Source organism: Centruroides sculpturatus, unplaced genomic scaffold, assembly GCF_000671375.1.
Source record: "Centruroides sculpturatus isolate CEXI.00-Female unplaced genomic scaffold, Cexi_2.0 scaffold1169, whole genome shotgun sequence".
NCBI lineage: Eukaryota > Metazoa > Arthropoda > Arachnida > Scorpiones > Buthidae > Centruroides > Centruroides sculpturatus.
Window position 1 is genome coordinate 109638 of NW_019385538.1, and position 19869 is coordinate 129506.

The 19869-nt window shown below is 30.6% G+C and overlaps 1 protein-coding gene across 1 annotated transcript in view; it reads left to right on the forward strand.

The window, feature by feature from the left end:
• Positions 1 to 19869, forward strand: part of LOC111639933 (multidrug resistance-associated protein 4-like) — a 70357-nt gene that overhangs the window by 42267 nt on the left and 8221 nt on the right. The window contains exons 15-18 of the mRNA XM_023385895.1: positions 7533 to 7612; positions 14066 to 14216; positions 16287 to 16520; positions 16591 to 16691. Coding sequence (XP_023241663.1) covers positions 7533 to 7612; positions 14066 to 14216; positions 16287 to 16520; positions 16591 to 16691 — 566 coding nt within the window. The remainder of the gene's footprint in view (positions 1 to 7532; positions 7613 to 14065; positions 14217 to 16286; positions 16521 to 16590; positions 16692 to 19869) is intronic.

Consider the following 19869-nt stretch of genomic DNA (forward strand, 5'->3'; position numbering starts at 1 on the left):
GGCGATTCAAAAGTCAAATAAATTTTAAAAACTTAATAACAAGCAACCTATTTACAGTAAGTTGATGCGGTTTTCACAGAAATGCATAGAATAAAGCGGAAGTTTTTATATTTAATAAAAATTTTAGTACCAAAATAGTTACATTTTTTGCTATGGATCGTTGTGTATGAATCTAAAAGCATTTGTAATTTGTTTTAAAAAACTGTTAAGACCTTAATCCGAGATATCGCGGGCTGCACTTGAGGATGCGCAGTCCTTTACCCGAGTTATCTCGGGAATAGGCTTTAAGGTCCTGAAAAAGGGCTTTGGCATATAACATTTCCAAAACCTATGTATCAGCATATATACATCGTTATCTATGATCTCTGCAAATTTCATGAATTATTTTGGCTGCGAAAATATTTAATGACGATTTTTTAATTAGGTAATTAATTGTGCTCTTGTTTTTATAGGAGTTTTTTAATAAAATTAATTAAATCATTCCAAACTTCTATTTGATCCATTTGACTTCCATAAAAAATTTTAAAATGCTATTGGATGTTTTTTATGACATCAGCAGGATTTTTGTTTCTTGTTCAGAAAAATTTATTTTCCATACCTTTTTTGGTCCCCTCATATTTTAATCGCATAAAAATTGAAAATATTGTGTTATATTCCGTTAAGCCTGAGGAGGCTTATGGAGTAAGCCAAAAACCGGTAGCATAGAGTAGTGGAGGCGGCAGGGGCGGCCCGCCCTGGGAGGCACATTTTAGGGGCAGCAAAAATTCACAATAAATAATAATATCTTGTAAAAATTTGAGCCATTTTAATTTATATTTCTGTTGCACCTACGATTCGGACCGATTGAAATGAGCATGGAATAGTGTTACCATCCGGACAGTCCGGGAATCGACTTACCATCTGGGTGAACTACTAATTCTACCTGGGGCATCGTGCATAACCTGTTCGACCCTTTCTTTGTTTTTTGCTTGTACGATTCATTCATATTCATATACACTTCTAATATCCAATAGAGTTCAGTCATCTGGGTTACTTACGTTACTCCCACCCAAGACTCCCTAATCGTTAACTATAACTGATTTAGAACCAGCATGCACTGCACATTACTCTTCGCATTGCAAAATGACACACGCATGCGTCAGAAACTTCTGTTCGAACAAACTTCACCTGCCGTCCGGGTCAGCGATTTTAAAAAGGTGGCAACACTAGCACGGAATTTTTCATTACTTATTCTGTGACAAAACTGAATTTTAGTCCTTTAAATTGAGATACCTAAAAAAGGGAACAGCGAAATTTTTCTTTGCCCCGGCGGCTGACACCCACGCTACGCCACTGCCAAAAACGTTAGTTTTTCAATAAAACTATCTCAGCAAATATAGGTATAGTCTGATAAGTTATTGTGTTATATTTGAACAGATGCAGTAAGTTAGCTTTCCTCCAGATTTATACCAACATTCCCCTGAAGCGTACATGAGAACTACCCAGGAAAGCTGACTCCAGCTGTTCTCAAGGTCAACTGGTTTGTTTACAATGTAGACTGCACATGAAATTTCATGCCTTGTTAATTAAATGAAAGCATAACAATTCGTGCCGCTATATTTTTCAAATAAAACCATTCATTTTAAATTACTTTAAATTTTTTTATATAGTTTTCCTGTAAAACCACTTTTTGGGGGTGTTTATTTCTCGGCAGTTTTTTTACTGTCAAATTCGCATTTGAGTGGAAATAATTATTTAATATAAAAAATAAATTTACTTAGGAGATTTCCATGTTCCATTAGGCATTAAAGAATTGGGCATAAGGAGTTAAAATAAGAATAAAAAAATAAAAATATTATTTTTGTAAAGTCTAGTAACAACTGCAGAAATTATGTAATCTTATCAATCACCATCTACGGCAACAAATTTAACTGTTATAATACTAAAATTTTTATTACACTTAAAAGATCTCACTTGATTCTAAGCATTACTGTGAATAACCACATCATCTTACTGTGAATAGTTTGTGAGATATTAATTTTTAAAAATTTTTGTGACTTTTGAATCATCCTGCATATTCAAATATAAATTTTTATATGAATAATCCCAATGGCAGTGCTGTATTGTCGAATTATGGGGCAGCTTCCAAAACAAAAATATTTGAATCGTGTAAAGCAACCAGATTATACACATTCACGCATGCACTTTACAAAGCACCAACCTCGTGTGGTTAAACTCATGGATGCTACACACAAATATATCGTATAACGCTTCTAATGATTTTTTCTAGAGCCAGCAAACTTTCCTATTATCAAATGTCACCACACACTACTGAAGTTTATACACATCTGGTGCATTTGACAATGCTTTGTGGCTCTTGGTCTAGTACAGCTCTTTACCATTAAATGTCTAGCCAATATTTTTTACACCTTACAAGACTATTTCAAGAACAGAACTGCAACCCTCTAAAACAATGGTTCTTAATCTGGGGTGCGAGAGAGCATTTCCAGGAGTGCGAGAGGAATTTCAAAATTTTAAAAGAAAAAAAATACGAACGAGGGGACGTGTTCTCTACAAACCATGGGACCCAGCCACACGGCACCCCACTCCTTCATTTCCTACCGTCTCAATTCTACACTCTCTACTCTATCATCTCTCAGCACATATCACTTGTCATCAGTCGTCAGTACATGCAGTTAATGTAGTCACATTGTCATGTGCAGTACAAAAACTAGTTGAGACGTGTTTGCATACCTTGAATACAGCACTTTTGCACATCAAAACAAAAGCCATAAATTGCTTAAATGCATGCGATGACTTACACGTGGCTCATTCAAAAAAGCCTCGTTTTAATAAAATTATTATGAATAAACAACAACAAACTAGCCATTTAAATTTAAATATTGCTTTTTGTTATATAGTAATATATATATTGTAAATTAACACGGCATTTGTTTATGCAGTAAATGTTTTATCTTAAATAAAAAAATTATACACACATTTTTAAGGGGGTGAAAGAGCTTATTTTCAGATTCATGAGGTACTGACCACTAAAAAGGTTAAGAACTGCTGTTCTAAAATATGAAAATTATAGCTTCCCTATCATGAAATGTCACTGTACGCCACTGCTATGTGCTGAGCAAATGTATCGCTGTAACCAGACAATTCTCTTATATGCGTGAGTGATTATAAAAATAGTCAAAATCGTATAATTTCATTTGGATAATGGCCAAGTGACAGAGTGATTAATGTTTCAACCTTACATCTTGGAAACTTGGGAGCAAATCCGGAGATTAGAAATCCCAGGAATTTTCTGAAATGGACTTAATTAGAAAGCCCCATAGTTTCTATAAGGCAAAAAAAGTAGAAAAGAATTATTTAAACCTCGGAAATTTTGTAATTAAAATATTTATTATGACAATCAAATGAAAATCTGAATACATTAAATGGACGCTACAAAATTCTGACAAATTTTATCAAACATTAATTTTCAATTTTTTGAGAATAAAGAAATTACAATTATCCAGTGTTTTCTTTTGGGATATCCTGCATTATATTACTGCACATTTCTGTACATCCTACTGTCGTAAAAGTTTTTTCAGCTCATTTCCTATTATGATAAATTCAACGATGATTTCAGGTCAGCTGAAATTTCTGTGTACAGCTGATGATAAAAGTAAACACATTCTATATCAACTTTTTTCACTTTAGCGTTGTTCGAACACCACACAAACTTGGCCTTTCCTAAACACAAAAATACTTCATCCTATTAGTAGTTAGCAGGGATATATTGTATATACAATTTTGCAAGAGTTTTCTTAACAGATTTCTATATTTTAATTAATTGCTTCATATTTTTACTCAAGTCAGAAAACTTTCATTACAGATCGTTTTATATATTTTGTAAAAGAAATATATAAAATGTATCATGAGTCTGAAACTATAGGAATTACATTGATCATTGTCTATTTATTATTTCTGAAAGAACATGAAATCAATAAAAAATATATTATTATAATACTGATTTTAGAATAATTTTTACTTCCAAAACCCACAATGGGTGAAAATTTGTTAAAGATTTAATGCACTGTATATATTTTCGTCCTTTTAATAAAGATACTGTTGTGAGGGGCTGGAGCTTTGGAAGCACTCGTATGCCACTTAATCGGCTGACCTGTTGGAGAAACAGGTCCGCAGTCGTCAAAATGGATGGCTATGTAGGATTGAAAGAATGCGGAGAGAGATGATTTCATAATCATCTATGTCATACGTCAGGATTCCCAACACCAGATAGTCAAGATTGCAGACTATCACGCAATTTCGAGGAATCTTGAGTGGGAGGGACGCAAATACGTGGAGTGGACGAAGGCTTTGGATTTAGTCATTAATAAGACCATATTACAACATAACAAAATATTTAATAAAAACAAATGGAATAAAAAAAGGATTACAAGTTTAATGCTTCTAACTCGCGTGACAGAGAGAGTTTACATTCACAAAAAATTATACTTCCTCCAACTTAAGTAGTGTTCGTATTCGTAGTCTTCTATAATGTGGATCGGATAGTTAATCTTCTATGCGTCTCGAAATGTCTTTTATATGGGATCTTCGATATCATGGGAGGCGATCTTTAGTCTATATGGAGATTGACGCTTATGGGACCAGTTCTTATCTTCAGGAAACTCCGAAATTATTATGTGGCACGTCCTACATCGGGGAATGGCGCACAATGGCGGGAAATCTAACTCTTTTTATAAGGACAGCTGACTTATCTGCATGGAACAATCAGTAGCTCTAGACAGTAACAGAAAATAAGTTCGTTTCCTCCTTTTTTGGAAACGAAAAATGTACATCATTTGTGTTAAAATTCTCTCCTCAATAATAAAATATTTTAATAATATTTTATATTAATTAAAAACGATCCTGATAATCTCACATTGTGGTCTGGATGCAGCTAGTGACATTTTTCATTTCTTTATTTATTGTTACAAAGTACAGGAAAAATTCCACAAGAAAAACGATATACACAGGTAAAAAATATATATATAAAAAGTTCAATTTCACACTGATTGATTCACACATAAAATGATTTTAATTAATTTTTTTATTTATTCCCATGCTATGCTAAAACAGATATTTACATAACAATTATAGTTTCAGACCTATGAGACACATGTATGTATTACTTAACAAAGAGATAACACTTAAATGGAGTAGTAAAATTAGTTTACTTACAAAATCTAAATTTTGACATCTCGAATTATTTATTAACAATTTATATTCTTTAATTTTAGGGATGCTCTATTTTTGTTGGCATGTGTGTTCTTCAAGCAATCCTCTGTCCTTATCTACTGGTATTGATTGCTGTCCTTTCAACAGTATTCTATGCTTTGTGGAGAATTTTTAGCCGAGTGTTGAAAAGTGTAAAACATTTGGAAGGAAAATGTAAGTATTTCGAATATTGAAGCGTTTATTGTAATGAACTTAATCTCATGCAGATTATTGGTGATGAAATCAACAGGTTATAATACTCCGTGAAAACTCTGTCCTAAGATGCTGAGTTACAAGGCAAAGAATCAAAACAGTTATTTTATTTCATAAGCTAAAGAAATTCTTCAAGAATCATGTGACAAAAGATGTATTGATTCTCTACATAAGAAAAAAGTTTTACTTGTTTCAGAACTGTATTTCTTGGTGATTATTAAATCTAGTGATTTATTTTTATTATTGCCAAATGCCAGACAATCACTTATATTAAAAAAGAAAACAGGTTAAATTACAGTTCCAGTTTTAAAATATTTATGACAAATTTTACAATAATTAAAAATGTGTAATTTCTAAGCTGTGTACTTACTTGAAGTCAATTTAAAACTTTATTTTAATATAAGTACTGTATGTAATTACACAATTTCAGGTTATTTTCCACATTATTTTGGACTAGGCTCAAAACAATAGATTATCTTTGACTTAAATAAACAGATTTAATGTATTTACAGAAAAATGTATATCAAGTTATAGGAATTTCTGCGAGTTTGAATATAATAATTTTTTAAAAATAATCTGTACAAATGTGTAATTTTCCAAAAGACAAACGATTTTTTGTATATACTACAAATATACTAAGCTTGAAATTAAGTTGCTCTTTAAGGAAGGACAATTGAATTAATTAGGAATACAGTAAATTTATTTTAAGGCTTAAAACATTACTTTAAGCGTTGAAATCGAACACTAAACACCAATTCACTTTAGAATTTTTCAAAACATTTGATTTCAACAAAAAAATGAAACCTTAAAAGCAGCACATCACATTGTAGTGAGAAATTGCTTTGTAAACTGAAGATCTATGGAAATGCAAATGCCATTATAAGTTAAAATTTCAATGTTTTATGGACAAAAAAGTAAGTTCTCTAAAAGTGTGAAGTAAACAAGATGTCTTCTAACAAGCAATACAGAACAATACTTAGAAGACACTGTCAGCTTCAAGAAATGTTTGCTTATATGAATAAACGAACATGGGCTATTTCATCTCGCATTTGTGAATTTCCCTATCTCTAAAAACAAAAGGTAAATTATCTCAGATACTACTGCTTATAGTACTGATGTTCCAATTGAGAAGTATTACAGCAAGTCAAAATTACTTCACTTTACATTTTTCGATCCAAAAGAATGGCAAAGTATTTGATAGGCTTTTTTAAGCCCATCAAGTACTGTGCAAAATTTCATCGGTTGTGTAATTTCTGATACCTTTATGATATTTGTAATGTTCTTGATTATATGGCAGCAAAATTAAATCAATTCTAAGAAGAAAAAAAAAATACAAAATAAAATTTGTAGATAACACATTGATTGAAAAAATTATCTGCTTCTTGATATTTTGTAACGTCTCTGATGATATAATAGAAAAAATTCAAAGAAAAAAATTAAATAAATTTGAAGATTAATATATAATTTTTATGCGTAAAATAGAATATACCCCAAAGTGTATCGAATTACTACTACTTACATAGAATCATCTACAAATTGAAATTCATAAAATAATAGAATGCTGCAGCTGACAACTCATTACCAAGAACACTTTAGCAACTGCAATATACTGTTGATCACAAATACACTTTTCTCCTATAATGCTCTTTGTCGTTTTGTTAACTAGCATGAGTAGTCACTGTGAAGTATGTGCACGCAAAAATCATCCACATGACATATTGGTCAATTTTTTCTGCAATACGAAATTTAGGACAATGTTGACTACTTTTTTGTTGCTTTTGTTTGAGATAATTTAAAGAAATGTTGCCTTTTTCAGTTGTTTTTTGCATAAATACTATAAAGTTCTACTTTTATATTTAGTTCCATTCAATTCTGATTAGTAGTTTGTTAGATATAAGTAGATAATTTCCAGTGTTTTCTTAAATGTATAAGTTAATAATTATTATATTTAAAAAATAAAATAATTAAATTGTGTAATAGAAACTTTGCAAAATATTTGTAATATATACTGTATACAAATTTTTTTTNTATTTACTTTAATTAATATTTTTCGTTTGTATATTTTCTAGGAAAAATCTTAATTCGGTTTTCTAAAGATGTTAGTTCCATGGATGAATCGTTACCTTTCTTTACTTTCTTTCTGATAAGAGTAAGTTAATTTTGAATTTATAGACTTATATAGAATAAATTATAAAAAATACTAAATATTTAAGTGAAGTGGCCAGTTACAAAGGCGTCTTTTTGAATCAAAGACACGCTGTTTTGTTTACACAAGTGTAACATACAAGAAGTGAAATAAGCACTATAAACTCATTTTTTTAACATAAACACCGCTTTTTCAGGTACAGTACTTATGACTTATGTCAGTGACAACCAAGTGTTTCTGTTTTTTTTTCTTCTTTGTTGTATCTTCTGATTTATAGGGCTCAATTTGACTGTTTTTCTGAAGTAATTATTTCTAATTCTATACTTGATTACACCACACATCCATCTCAACATCGTCATGATCCACCTTTTTTACTTGGGTTGTTGTAATTGCCTTCGTCTTGGAACTGTATTTCATTCCAAGTCTTATCTCATTTTCTATAATTTTCATTTCATCTTTCATCTTAAATAAACAAGTTTTTGTGTGTTCTCTTGAATAAAAAGTGCGCTATTTCTGTAAAGTTTGCCTTACATCTTTTTGAACTTCGTCATTGTTATCAAACCTTTCATCCATCAACTGACATTGCAATAGCCTAAACAATTGCAAAAATAGGCAAGAACAAGACCCGACCCCGACATTTCGGTAAATGGACAAAAATGTCTCATAAGCGTTTCTGAAGGTGGGCCATCACCTGTTTTGTGGTTTGTAAGATTACATTATCTTCTAAGAGTTTTACTGTTTTTGTCAACTTGTTTGTTTATTTTCGGCAAATTTCTGTAAAGTCTTCTTTAATTTCATGCCAAACTCGAACAATCGTTCGCACTTTAATTTGGCTTATATTTTAATGGAAACAAACATGTTGGGATTGTCACTGCACGCGCACAACTAATCCCAACACAGTTCACTTATATAGTACAACTGTACAGTACGTCTACACAACATGTGTGACTCAACCTGATCAGTGCTACATATACTATGTGAAAGTGGCATGCTGTCCATGGGAGCTGTGGAAGCGCCGATTTCCTTGTATTTTCTAAAATAGAAATAGGTACTGTGTGATTATTTTCATATTTTAACGTACTTTTAATTAATTAATAATAATATTTTGTTTTAACCACATTATGTATCTTATTACAAATTTCTATACTACATGCAAAAAGATGATAAGATTGCTATTTTACAAGGCGATTCAAAAGTCAAATAAATTTTAAAAACTTAATAACAAGCAACCTATTTACAGTAAGTTGATGCGGTTTTCACAGAAATGCATAGAATAAAGCGGAAGTTTTTATATGTAATAAAAATTTTAGTACCAAAATAGTTACATTTCTTGCTATGGATCGTTGTGTATGAATCTAAAAGCATTTGTAATTTGTTTAAAAAAAACTGTTAAGACCTTAATCCGAGATATCGCGGGCTGCACTTGAGGATGCGCAGTCCTTTACCCGAGTTATCTCGGGAATAGGCTTTAAGGTCCTGAAAAAGGGCTTTGGCATATAACATTTCCAAAACCTATGTATCAGCATATATACATCGTTATCTATGATCTCTGCAAATTTCATGAATTATTTTGGCTGCGAAAATATTTAATGACGATTTTTTAATTAGGTAATTAATTGTGCTCTTGTTTTTATAGGAGTTTTTTAATAAAATTAATTAAATCATTCCAAACTTCTATTTGATCCATTTGACTTCCATAAAAAATTTTAAAATGCTATTGGATGTTTTTTATGACATCAGCAGGATTTTTGTTTCTTGTTCAGAAAAATTTATTTTCCATACCTTTTTTGGTCCCCTCATATTTTAATCGCATAAAAATTGAAAATATTGTGTTATATTCCGTTAAGCCTGAGGAGGCTTATGGAGTAAGCCAAAAACCGGTAGCATAGAGTAGTGGAGGCGGCAGGGGCGGCCCGCCCTGGGAGGCACATTTTAGGGGCAGCAAAAATTCACAATAAATAATAATATCTTGTAAAAATTTGAGCCATTTTAATTTATATTTCTGTTGCACCTACGATTCGGACCGATTGAAATGAGCATGGAATAGTGTTACCATCCGGACAGTCCGGGAATCGACTTACCATCTGGGTGAACTACTAATTCTACCTGGGGCATCGTGCATAACCTGTTCGACCCTTTCTTTGTTTTTTGCTTGTACGATTCATTCATATTCATATACACTTCTAATATCCAATAGAGTTCAGTCATCTGGGTTACTTACGTTACTCCCACCCAAGACTCCCTAATCGTTAACTATAACTGATTTAGAACCGGCATGCACTGCACATTACTCTTCGCATTGCAAAATGACACACGCATGCGTCAGAAACTTCTGTTCGAACAAACTTCACCTGCCGTCCGGGTCAGCGATTTTAAAAAGGTGGCAACACTAGCACGGAATTTTTCATTACTTATTCTGTGACGAAACTGAATTTTAGTCCTTTAAATTGAGATACCTAAAAAAGGGAACAGCGAAATTTTCCTTTGCCCCAGGCGGCTGACACCCACGCTACGCCACTGCCAAACACGTTAGTTTTTCAATAAAACTATCTTAGCAAATATAGGTATTGTGTGATAAGTTATTGTGTTATATTTGAACAGATGCAGTAAGTTAGCTTTCCTCCAGATTTATACCAACATTCCCCTGAAGCGTACATGAGAACTACCCAGGAAAGCTGACTCCAGCTGTTCTCAAGGTCAACTGGTTTGTTTACAATGTAGACTGCACATGAAATTTCATGCCTTGTTAATTAAATGAAAGCATAACAATTCGTGCCGCTATATTTTTCAAATAAAACCATTCATTTTAAATTACTTTAAATTTTTTTATATAGTTTTCCTGTAAAACCACTTTTTGGGGGTGTTTATTTCTCGGCAGTTTTTTTACTGTCAAATTCGCATTTGAGTGGAAATAATTATTTAATATAAAAAATAAATTTACTTAGGAGATTTCCATGTTCCATTAGGCATTAAAGAATTGGGCATAAGGAGTTAAAATAAGAATAAAAAAATAAAAATATTATTTTTGTAAAGTCTAGTAACAACTGCAGAAATTATGTAATCTTATCAATCACCATCTACGGCAACAAATTTAACTGTTATAATACTAAAATTTTTATTACACTTAAAAGATCTCACTTGATTCTAAGCATTACTGTGAATAACCACATCATCTTACTGTGAATAGTTTGTGAGATATTAATTTTTAAAAATTTTTGTGACTTTTGAATCATCCTGCATATTTAAATATAAATTTTTATATGAATAATCCCAATGGCAGTGCTGTATTGTCGAATTATGGGGCAGCTTCCAAAACAAAAATATTTGAATCGTGTAAAGCAACCAGATTATACACATTCACGCATGCACTTTACAAAGCACCAACCTCGTGTGGTTAAACTCATGGATGCTACACACAAATATATCGTATAACGCTTCTAATGATTTTTTCTAGAGCCAGCAAACTTTCCTATTATCAAATGTCACCACACACTACTGAAGTTTATACACATCTGGTGCATTTGACAATGCTTTGTGGCTCTTGGTCTAGTACAGTTCTTTACCATTAAATGTCTAGCCAATATTTTTTACACCTTACAAGACTATTTCAAGAACAGAACTGCAACCCTCTAAAACAATGGTTCTTAATCTGGGGTGCGAGAGAGCATTTCCAGGAGTGCGAGAGGAATTTCAAAATTTTAAAAGAAAAAAAATACGAACGAGGGGACGTGTTCTTTACAAACCGTGGGACCCAGCCACACGGCACCCCACTCCATTTCCTACCGTCTCAATTCTACACTCTCTACTCTATCATCTCTCAGCACATATCACTTGTCATCAGTCGTCAGTACATGCAGTTAATGTAGTCACATTGTCATGTGCAGTACAAAAACTAGTTGAGACGTGTTTGCATACCTTGAATACAGCACTTTTGCACATCAAAACAAAAGCCATAAATTGCTTAAATGCATGCGATGACTTACACGTGGCTCATTCAAAAAAGCCTCGTTTTAATAAAATTATTATGAATAAACAACAACAAACTAGCCATTTAAATTTAAATATTGCTTTTTGTTATATAGTAATATATATATTGTAAATTAACACGGCATTTGTTTATGCAGTAAATGTTTTATCTTAAATAAAAAAATTATACCATATTTTTTAAGGGGGTGAAAGAGCTTATTTTCAGAATCATGGGGTACTGACCACTAAAAAGGTTAAGAACTGCTGTTCTAAAATATGAAAATTATAGCTTCCCTATCATGAAATGTCACTGTATGCCACTGCTATGTGCTGAGCAAATGTATCGCAGTAACCACACAATTCTCTTATATGCGTGAGTGATTATAAAAATAGTCAAAATCGTATAATTTTCATTTGGATAATGGCCAAGTGACAGAGTGATTAATGTTTCGATTTTACATCTTGGAAACTTGGGAGCAAATCCGGAGATTAGAAATCCCAGGAATTTTCTGAAATGGACTTAATTAGAAAGCCCCATAGTTTCTATAAGGCAAGAAAAGTAGAAAAGAATTATTTAAACCTCGGAAATTTTGTAATTAAAATATTTATTATGACAATCAAATGAAAATCTGAATACATTAAATGGACGCTACAAAATTCTGACAAATTTTATCAAACATTAATTTTCAATTTTTTGAGAATAAAGAAATTACAATTATCCAGTGTTTTCTTTTGGGATATCCTGCATTATATTACTGCACATTTCTGTACATCCTACTGTCGTAAAAGTTTTTTCAGCTCATTTCCTATTATGATAAATTCAACGATGATTTCAGGTCAGCTGAAATTTCTGTGTACAGCTGATGATAAAAGTAAACACATTCTATATCAACTTTTTTCACTTTAGCGTTGTTCGAACACCACACAAACTTGGCCTTTCCTAAACACAAAAATACTTCATCCTATTAGTAGTTAGCAGGGATATATTGTATATACAATTTTGCAAGAGTTTTCTTAACAGATTTCTATATTTTAATTAATTGCTTCATATTTTTACTCAAGTCAGAAAACTTTCATTACAGATCGTTTTATATATTTTGTAAAAGAAATATATAAAATGTATCATGAGTCTGAAACTATAGGAATTACATTGATCATTGTCTATTTATTATTTCTGAAAGAACATGAAATCAATAAAAAATATATTATTATAATACTGATTTTAGAATAATTTTTACTTCCAAAACCCACAATGGGTGAAAATTTGTTAAAGATTTAATGCACTGTATATATTTTCGTCCTTTTAATAAAGATACTGTTGTGAGGGGCTGGAGCTTTGGAAGCACTCGTATGCCACTTAATCGGCTGACCTGTTGGAGAAACAGGTCCGCAGTCGTCAAAATGGATGGCTATGTAGGATTGAAAGAATGCGGAGAGAGATGATTTCATAATCATCTATGTCATACGTCAGGATTCCCAACACCAGATAGTCAAGATTGCAGACTATCACGCAATTTCGAGGAATCTTGAGTGGGAGGGACGCAAATACGTGGAGTGGACGAAGGCTTTGGATTTAGTCATTAATAAGACCATATTACAACATAACAAAATATTTAATAAAAACAAATGGAATAAAAAAAGGATTACAAGTTTAATGCTTCTAACTCGCGTGACAGAGAGAGTTTACATTCACAAAAAATTATACTTCCTCCAACTTAAGTAGTGTTCGTATTCGTAGTCTTCTATAATGTGGATCGGATAGTTAATCTTCTATGCGTCTCGAAATGTCTTTTATATGGGATCTTCGATATCATGGGAGGCGATCTTTAGTCCATATGGAGATTGACGCTTATGGGACCAGTTCTTATCTTCAGGAAACTCCGAAATTATTATGTGGCACGTCCTACATCGGGGAATGGCGCACAATGGCGGGAAATCTAACTCTTTTTATAAGGACAGCTGACTTATCTGCATGGAACAATCAGTAGCTCTAGACAGTAACAGAAAATAAGTTCGTTTCCTCCTTTTTTGGAAACGAAAAATGTACATCATTTGTGTTAAAATTCTCTCCTCAATAATAAAATATTTTAATAATATTTTATATTAATTAAAAACGATCCTGATAATCTCACATTGTGGTCTGGATGCAGCTAGTGACATTTTTCATTTCTTTATTTATTGTTACAAAGTACAGGAAAAATTCCACAAGATAAACGATATACACAGGTAAAAAATATATATATAAAAAGTTCAATTTCACACTGATTGATACACACATAAAATGATTTTAATTAATTTTTTTATTTATTCCCATGCTATGCTAAAACAGATATTTACATAACAATTATAGTTTCAGACCTATGAGACACATGTATGTATTACTTAACAAAGAGATAACACTTAAATGGAGTAGTAAAATTAGTTTACTTACAAAATCTAAATTTTGACATCTCGAATTATTTATTAACAATTTATATTCTTTAATTTTAGGGATGCTCTATTTTTGTTGGCATGTGTGTTCTTCAAGCAATCCTCTGTCCTTATCTACTGGTATTGATTGCTGTCCTTTCAACAGTATTCTATGCTTTGTGGAGAATTTTTAGCCGAGTGTTGAAAAGTGTAAAACATTTGGAAGGAAAATGTAAGTATTTCGAATATTGAAGCGTTTATTGTAATGAACTTAATCTCATGCAGATTATTGGTGATGAAATCAACAGGTTATAATACTCCGTGAAAACTCTGTCCTAAGATGCTGAGTTACAAGGCAAAGAATCAAAACAGTTATTTTATTTCATAAGCTAAAGAAATTCTTCAAGAATCATGTGACAAAAGATGTATTGATTCTCTACATAAGAAAAAAGTTTTACTTGTTTCAGAACTGTATTTCTTGGTGATTATTAAATCTAGTGATTTATTTTTATTATTGCCAAATGCCAGACAATCACTTATATTAAAAAAGAAAACAGGTTAAATTACAGTTCCAGTTTTAAAATATTTATGACAAATTTTACAATAATTAAAAATGTGTAATTTCTAAGCTGTGTACTTACTTGAAGTCAATTTAAAACTTTATTTTAATATAAGTACTGTATGTAATTACACAATTTCAGGTTATTTTCCACATTATTTTGGACTAGGCTCAAAACAATAGATTATCTTTGACTTAAATAAACAGATTTAATGTATTTACAGAAAAATGTATATCAAGTTATAGGAATTTCTGCGAGTTTGAATATAATAATTTTTTAAAAATAATCTGTACAAATGTGTAATTTTCCAAAAGACAAACGATTTTTTGTATATACTACAAATATACTAAGCTTGAAATTAAGTTGCTCTTTAAGGAAGGACAATTGAATTAATTAGGAATACAGTAAATTTATTTTAAGGCTTAAATCATTACTTTAAGCGTTGAAATCGAACACTAAACACCAATTCACTTTAGAATTTTTCAAAACATTTGATTTCAACAAAAAAATGAAACCTTAAAAGCAGCACATCACATTGTAGTGAGAAATTGCTTTGTAAACTGAAGATCTATGGAAATGCAAATGCCATTATAAGTTAAAATTTCAATGTTTTATGGACAAAAAAGTAAGTTCTCTAAAAGTGTGAAGTAAACAAGATGTCTTCTAACAAGCAATACAGAACAATACTTAGAAGACACTGTCAGCTTCAAGAAATGTTTGCTTATATGAATAAACGAACATGGGCTATTTCATCTCGCATTTGTGAATTTCCCTATCTCTAAAAACAAAAGGTAAATTATCTCAGATACTACTGCTTATAGTACTGATGTTCCAATTGAGAAGTATTACAGCAAGTCAAAATTACTTCACTTTACATTTTTCGATCCAAAAGAATGGCAAAGTATTTGATAGGCTTTTTTAAGCCCATCAAGTACTGTGCAAAATTTCATCGGTTGTGTAATTTCTGATACCTTTATGATATTTGTAATGTTCTTGATTATATGGCAGCAAAATTAAATCAATTCTAAGAAGAAAAAAAAAATACAAAATAAAATTTGTAGATAACACATTGATTGAAAAAATTATCTGCTTCTTGATATTTTGTAACGTCTCTGATGATATAATAGAAAAAATTCAAAGAAAAAAATTAAATAAATTTGAAGATTAATATATAATTTTTATGCGTAAAATAGAATATACCCCAAAGTGTATCGAATTACTACTACTTACATAGAATCATCTACAAATTGAAATTCATAAAATAATAGAATGCTGCAGCTGACAACTCATTACCAAGAACACTTTAGCAACTGCAATATACTGTTGATCACAAATACACTTTTCTCCTATAATGCTCTTTGTCGTTTTGTTAACTAGCATGAGTAGTCACTGTGAAGTATGTGCACGCAAAAATCATCCACATGACATATTGGTCAATTTTTTCTGCAATACGAAATTTAGGACAATGTTGACTACTTTTTTGTTGCTTTTGTTTGAGATAATTTAAAGAAATGTTGCCTTTTTCAGTTGTTTTTTGCATAAATACTATAAAGTTCTACTTTTATATTTAGTTCCATTCAATTCTGATTAGTAGTTTGTTAGATATAGGTAGATAATTTCCAGTGTTTTCTTAAATGTATAAGTTAATAATTATTATATTTAAAAAATAAAATAATTAAATTGTGTAATAGAAACTTTGCAAAATATTTGTAATATATACTGTATACAAATTTTTTTTACAGTGAGAAGTCCAATATTTTCTCATCTGAGTGCATCCCTTTATGGACTGACGACAATTAGAGCATTTAATGCCGAAACCAAATTTAAATTTATATTTAATAAGTATCAGGATAAGCACACTGCAACATGGTTTCTTTACGTGGCGTTAAATCGATGGATTGCCATATATGGTCATGTAATTTGTTTCATAAATCTAATTATTACTGTTATTATTTTTAGTGTTTCCAATAATGCAGGTGGGTAAATATATTTAAATGTCTACAATCTATAATAAAAGTAACATTGAATATATACTTGTTGCTTTAGATGACGCAGGAAGCCAAATTGGACTTGTATTAAATTATGGAATAATAATAATTTTGTATTTTCAACATCTTATTGGATTTGCATCTGAAATGGAATTTCAGGTATAACATATTGAACCACCCGATAATTAATCCAAATATCAAACGAACAACCGATTGCTTTATTGGACTATATGTAGTGGCGTAGCGAACATAAGTGGCGCCCCACGCACGATACTTTCTTGGTGCCCCCTCCCCCTCCAAAAGCAAATCTTGTTTGAATTAAAGACAATTTGGAATCCCTCTGTCTGGGGCATGATCCCCTTGCCCCCTCGCTATGCTAGTGCCATATCTGACTTTTTGAAGAAGGTAAACTTGATGGAAAAGGGAATCTACTTATCATAATGAAGCAGAAGTTTTCTTACTATTTTATTTAAGGTATAAATATAGAGTAAAGCCTAATAAAGTAATGTGGGTGTTTGTTTGATAATTCTTATATTATTTGTTTTTAAAAGTCAGTAATCAATCACTTAATTAATAATTAATTCTTATGTTTAACATTAGTATATGTGTATTATGAAAAATTTTTACTTATCTAAAAGTCAAGAAAACCACCTTAATTTTTCTCATTTATATTTACTTTCCGACAGAAATGAACAGCAAATTTTCTTTTAAAAATCAATTATCGTATGAATTAATAAAAATGGTTTTGAAAACAATTGCGACATATTAATATTTAATCATTTTTTTACAAAAGAAAAACAAATTTTAGACAAAAATTACCGCTTAAAGTTCATCAAAATGAGATATAATTGAGAGTTAATCATCAAGAAAGAAGACAACAGAAAATTCTATGATATACAAACAATCATTCGTTTCATCGTTATTCTGCCAACACAAGATAATAAAAGTATTTTTTATTTCTTTAACTTTTAATTTCATTAACGTTTCACGCAAGTTGTTGTCTATTATATTTATTTTTGCGTTTCAAACACTAAACAAAATTAATTCGAAATTGGATAATAAATGAGTAAAGAGCAAATTTCACAAAACTGATTAATTTTTTCCCATTTTTCATTTCTTTAGATAGAAAATGACATCGATTATTTCATTTAAATCTTTTTGTTATAATATTTGAATCTATCTGTGAAGAAATCTTGAAGGTTATTATATTCACAATGAACTAAACGAACTACATATATATTTTATAGTTAGTTTCGTGTTTTTTCTTGGATATTTGTAATCTAAAACTAATTAATTATGTGATACATTCTTCAAATAATCAGTGTATAATTCTATTGAAGAGGTATCACAAAATTAAAAGCATTATTGCAATATTTGAAAAATAAAAGGCATTTTCGCTTTTAATCTTAAATAGTCATCACTAGTTAGGTGATTTTATATCACAAGTAAAGTATATAATACATTAGTCACTTTACAAGCCTCACACAAACATCTAAAAACCGAACAATATCAACAATAACAATAAAATAAGAATAATAAAACAACGAAAATTCAACACCCAAAACAATACTATATCATGGTATCAGCTGAGGGCAGCTTTAAAATTACATGTTAAATATTTTTAACATACCCAAAACACCATATTACACAATGCCACAAATTATTAAAAAGTGATTGGCTCCAATAATGTTCTTGTGATAAATCCATTTTATGTGCAACCTTTTTGAATTCTATACTTAATAAATCTCAATGAGGATGATCATAAAAATGGATTTGTAATATTCTAAACTGAAATTATTAGTTATTAATTAACAATATCCGATCTTGCCTGTGAAATTATTTTATAATTAATTTTAAAATTGTGTTCAAAAGCAGGAAACTTTTGAAACGTGACAAAGCAAGTACAAACGTTTATGACAGTTCTAAATTTCATATTTTTAATATTAAAATATTAAAGAAAAAGTTGACATTTTAAGGAAAGTAACAAAATAACAGTAAACAATTTCCAGTTTTGACAATTCATACAAATTTTAAGACACAAAAAGTAAATTCTAAGTGTATATCACTACATAAAAATTATTACGAGTTTGAAAATGAAAATTAATTTAGAATTTAAAAAAAAGTAAATGCTAACAATGTTTTCCACATCTTTTCATATAAAAATATTCTAATCATTCGTTACAATAAAATTCTACACGTAATATAATATCCTCATAATATTTAATCTTAAATAATATACTGTAAAGTCTCGTTTTATGCAGTGGATACGTTTTACAGAAAAGCGCATATAAAAAATTCGCATAAAAGAAGACTTTACTTGCCTTGAAAAAGTAGGGATACGTTCCGTAATTTTCTAAAATCACATAAAACCAAAACAACGAGTTAAAATTAACTTAAAACCGCATAAAAAAGTTTGCAGAAATTAAAAGAAATAGGCTGTTTAATAAATTACTTCGAATGTCTGAAAGAAATTCATATAAAAGCTTAAAATAAACTTGTATTTAAAAACTTAATTCAGTTTATTGTATTGAAAAGTAATATACAAAGGGAATCCCTGAATTTCAAAAGCTCACTCTAAAAACAAATCACTAGCATCTGAATGTGAAGAGTTAATTAAAATTTAAAACACCTTTAGTTCCACTCCCGAGTTAACTCGGGCAGGTTGTATAGCGTTACATAAAACACGGTCTTTAAGGCCGTGTTTTATGTAACGTTATATTTATGTAACGCGAAATTTTTATGTAACGCGTTATTGTAACGCGTTATGTAACGTATTCGCGTTTTATGTAACGCGAAATTTTTTTTGAATTATTGAAATGTTTTTTAAGTCTCCAAATTTTTTAAAAATATTTAAAAATATACGGCCAGCTAGTGTTCACCCTAATTTAAACCCTTGTCCTCCCGCGACGTCTATGAGAATTCCCCGGAAAATCCAACTCCAGCTGTGGTCAAGGTCATCCAGATGTGTAAACAGTGACTCATGGGTGTTAAATTTCACAGAAGGGCAAGACAAAGAAAGTTAAACTTTGAAGCTTTTTCTTCAAAATTAACGCATTTCTTTTCATTTTTCAGTTTTAAGTACTTTTTATGTTTAATTACATTTATATCAAAATTGCTAGGAACTAAAGCGATTAAGGTAGATCTAGCTGTCCTTTACATCCATAAACGTTATATGTCAGTGGAACAAATGGAGTGAGCTTTGAGCGTTCCACGATTTTTGGAGACTGTCTATACGCTGGCTTCCTAAACAAGCCTATATGTATGTTTGTCCAAGAAATTTTTGGATGAAATACAAACCGCACAACTTCAAAATCGCATAAAAATAATCCGCATAAAA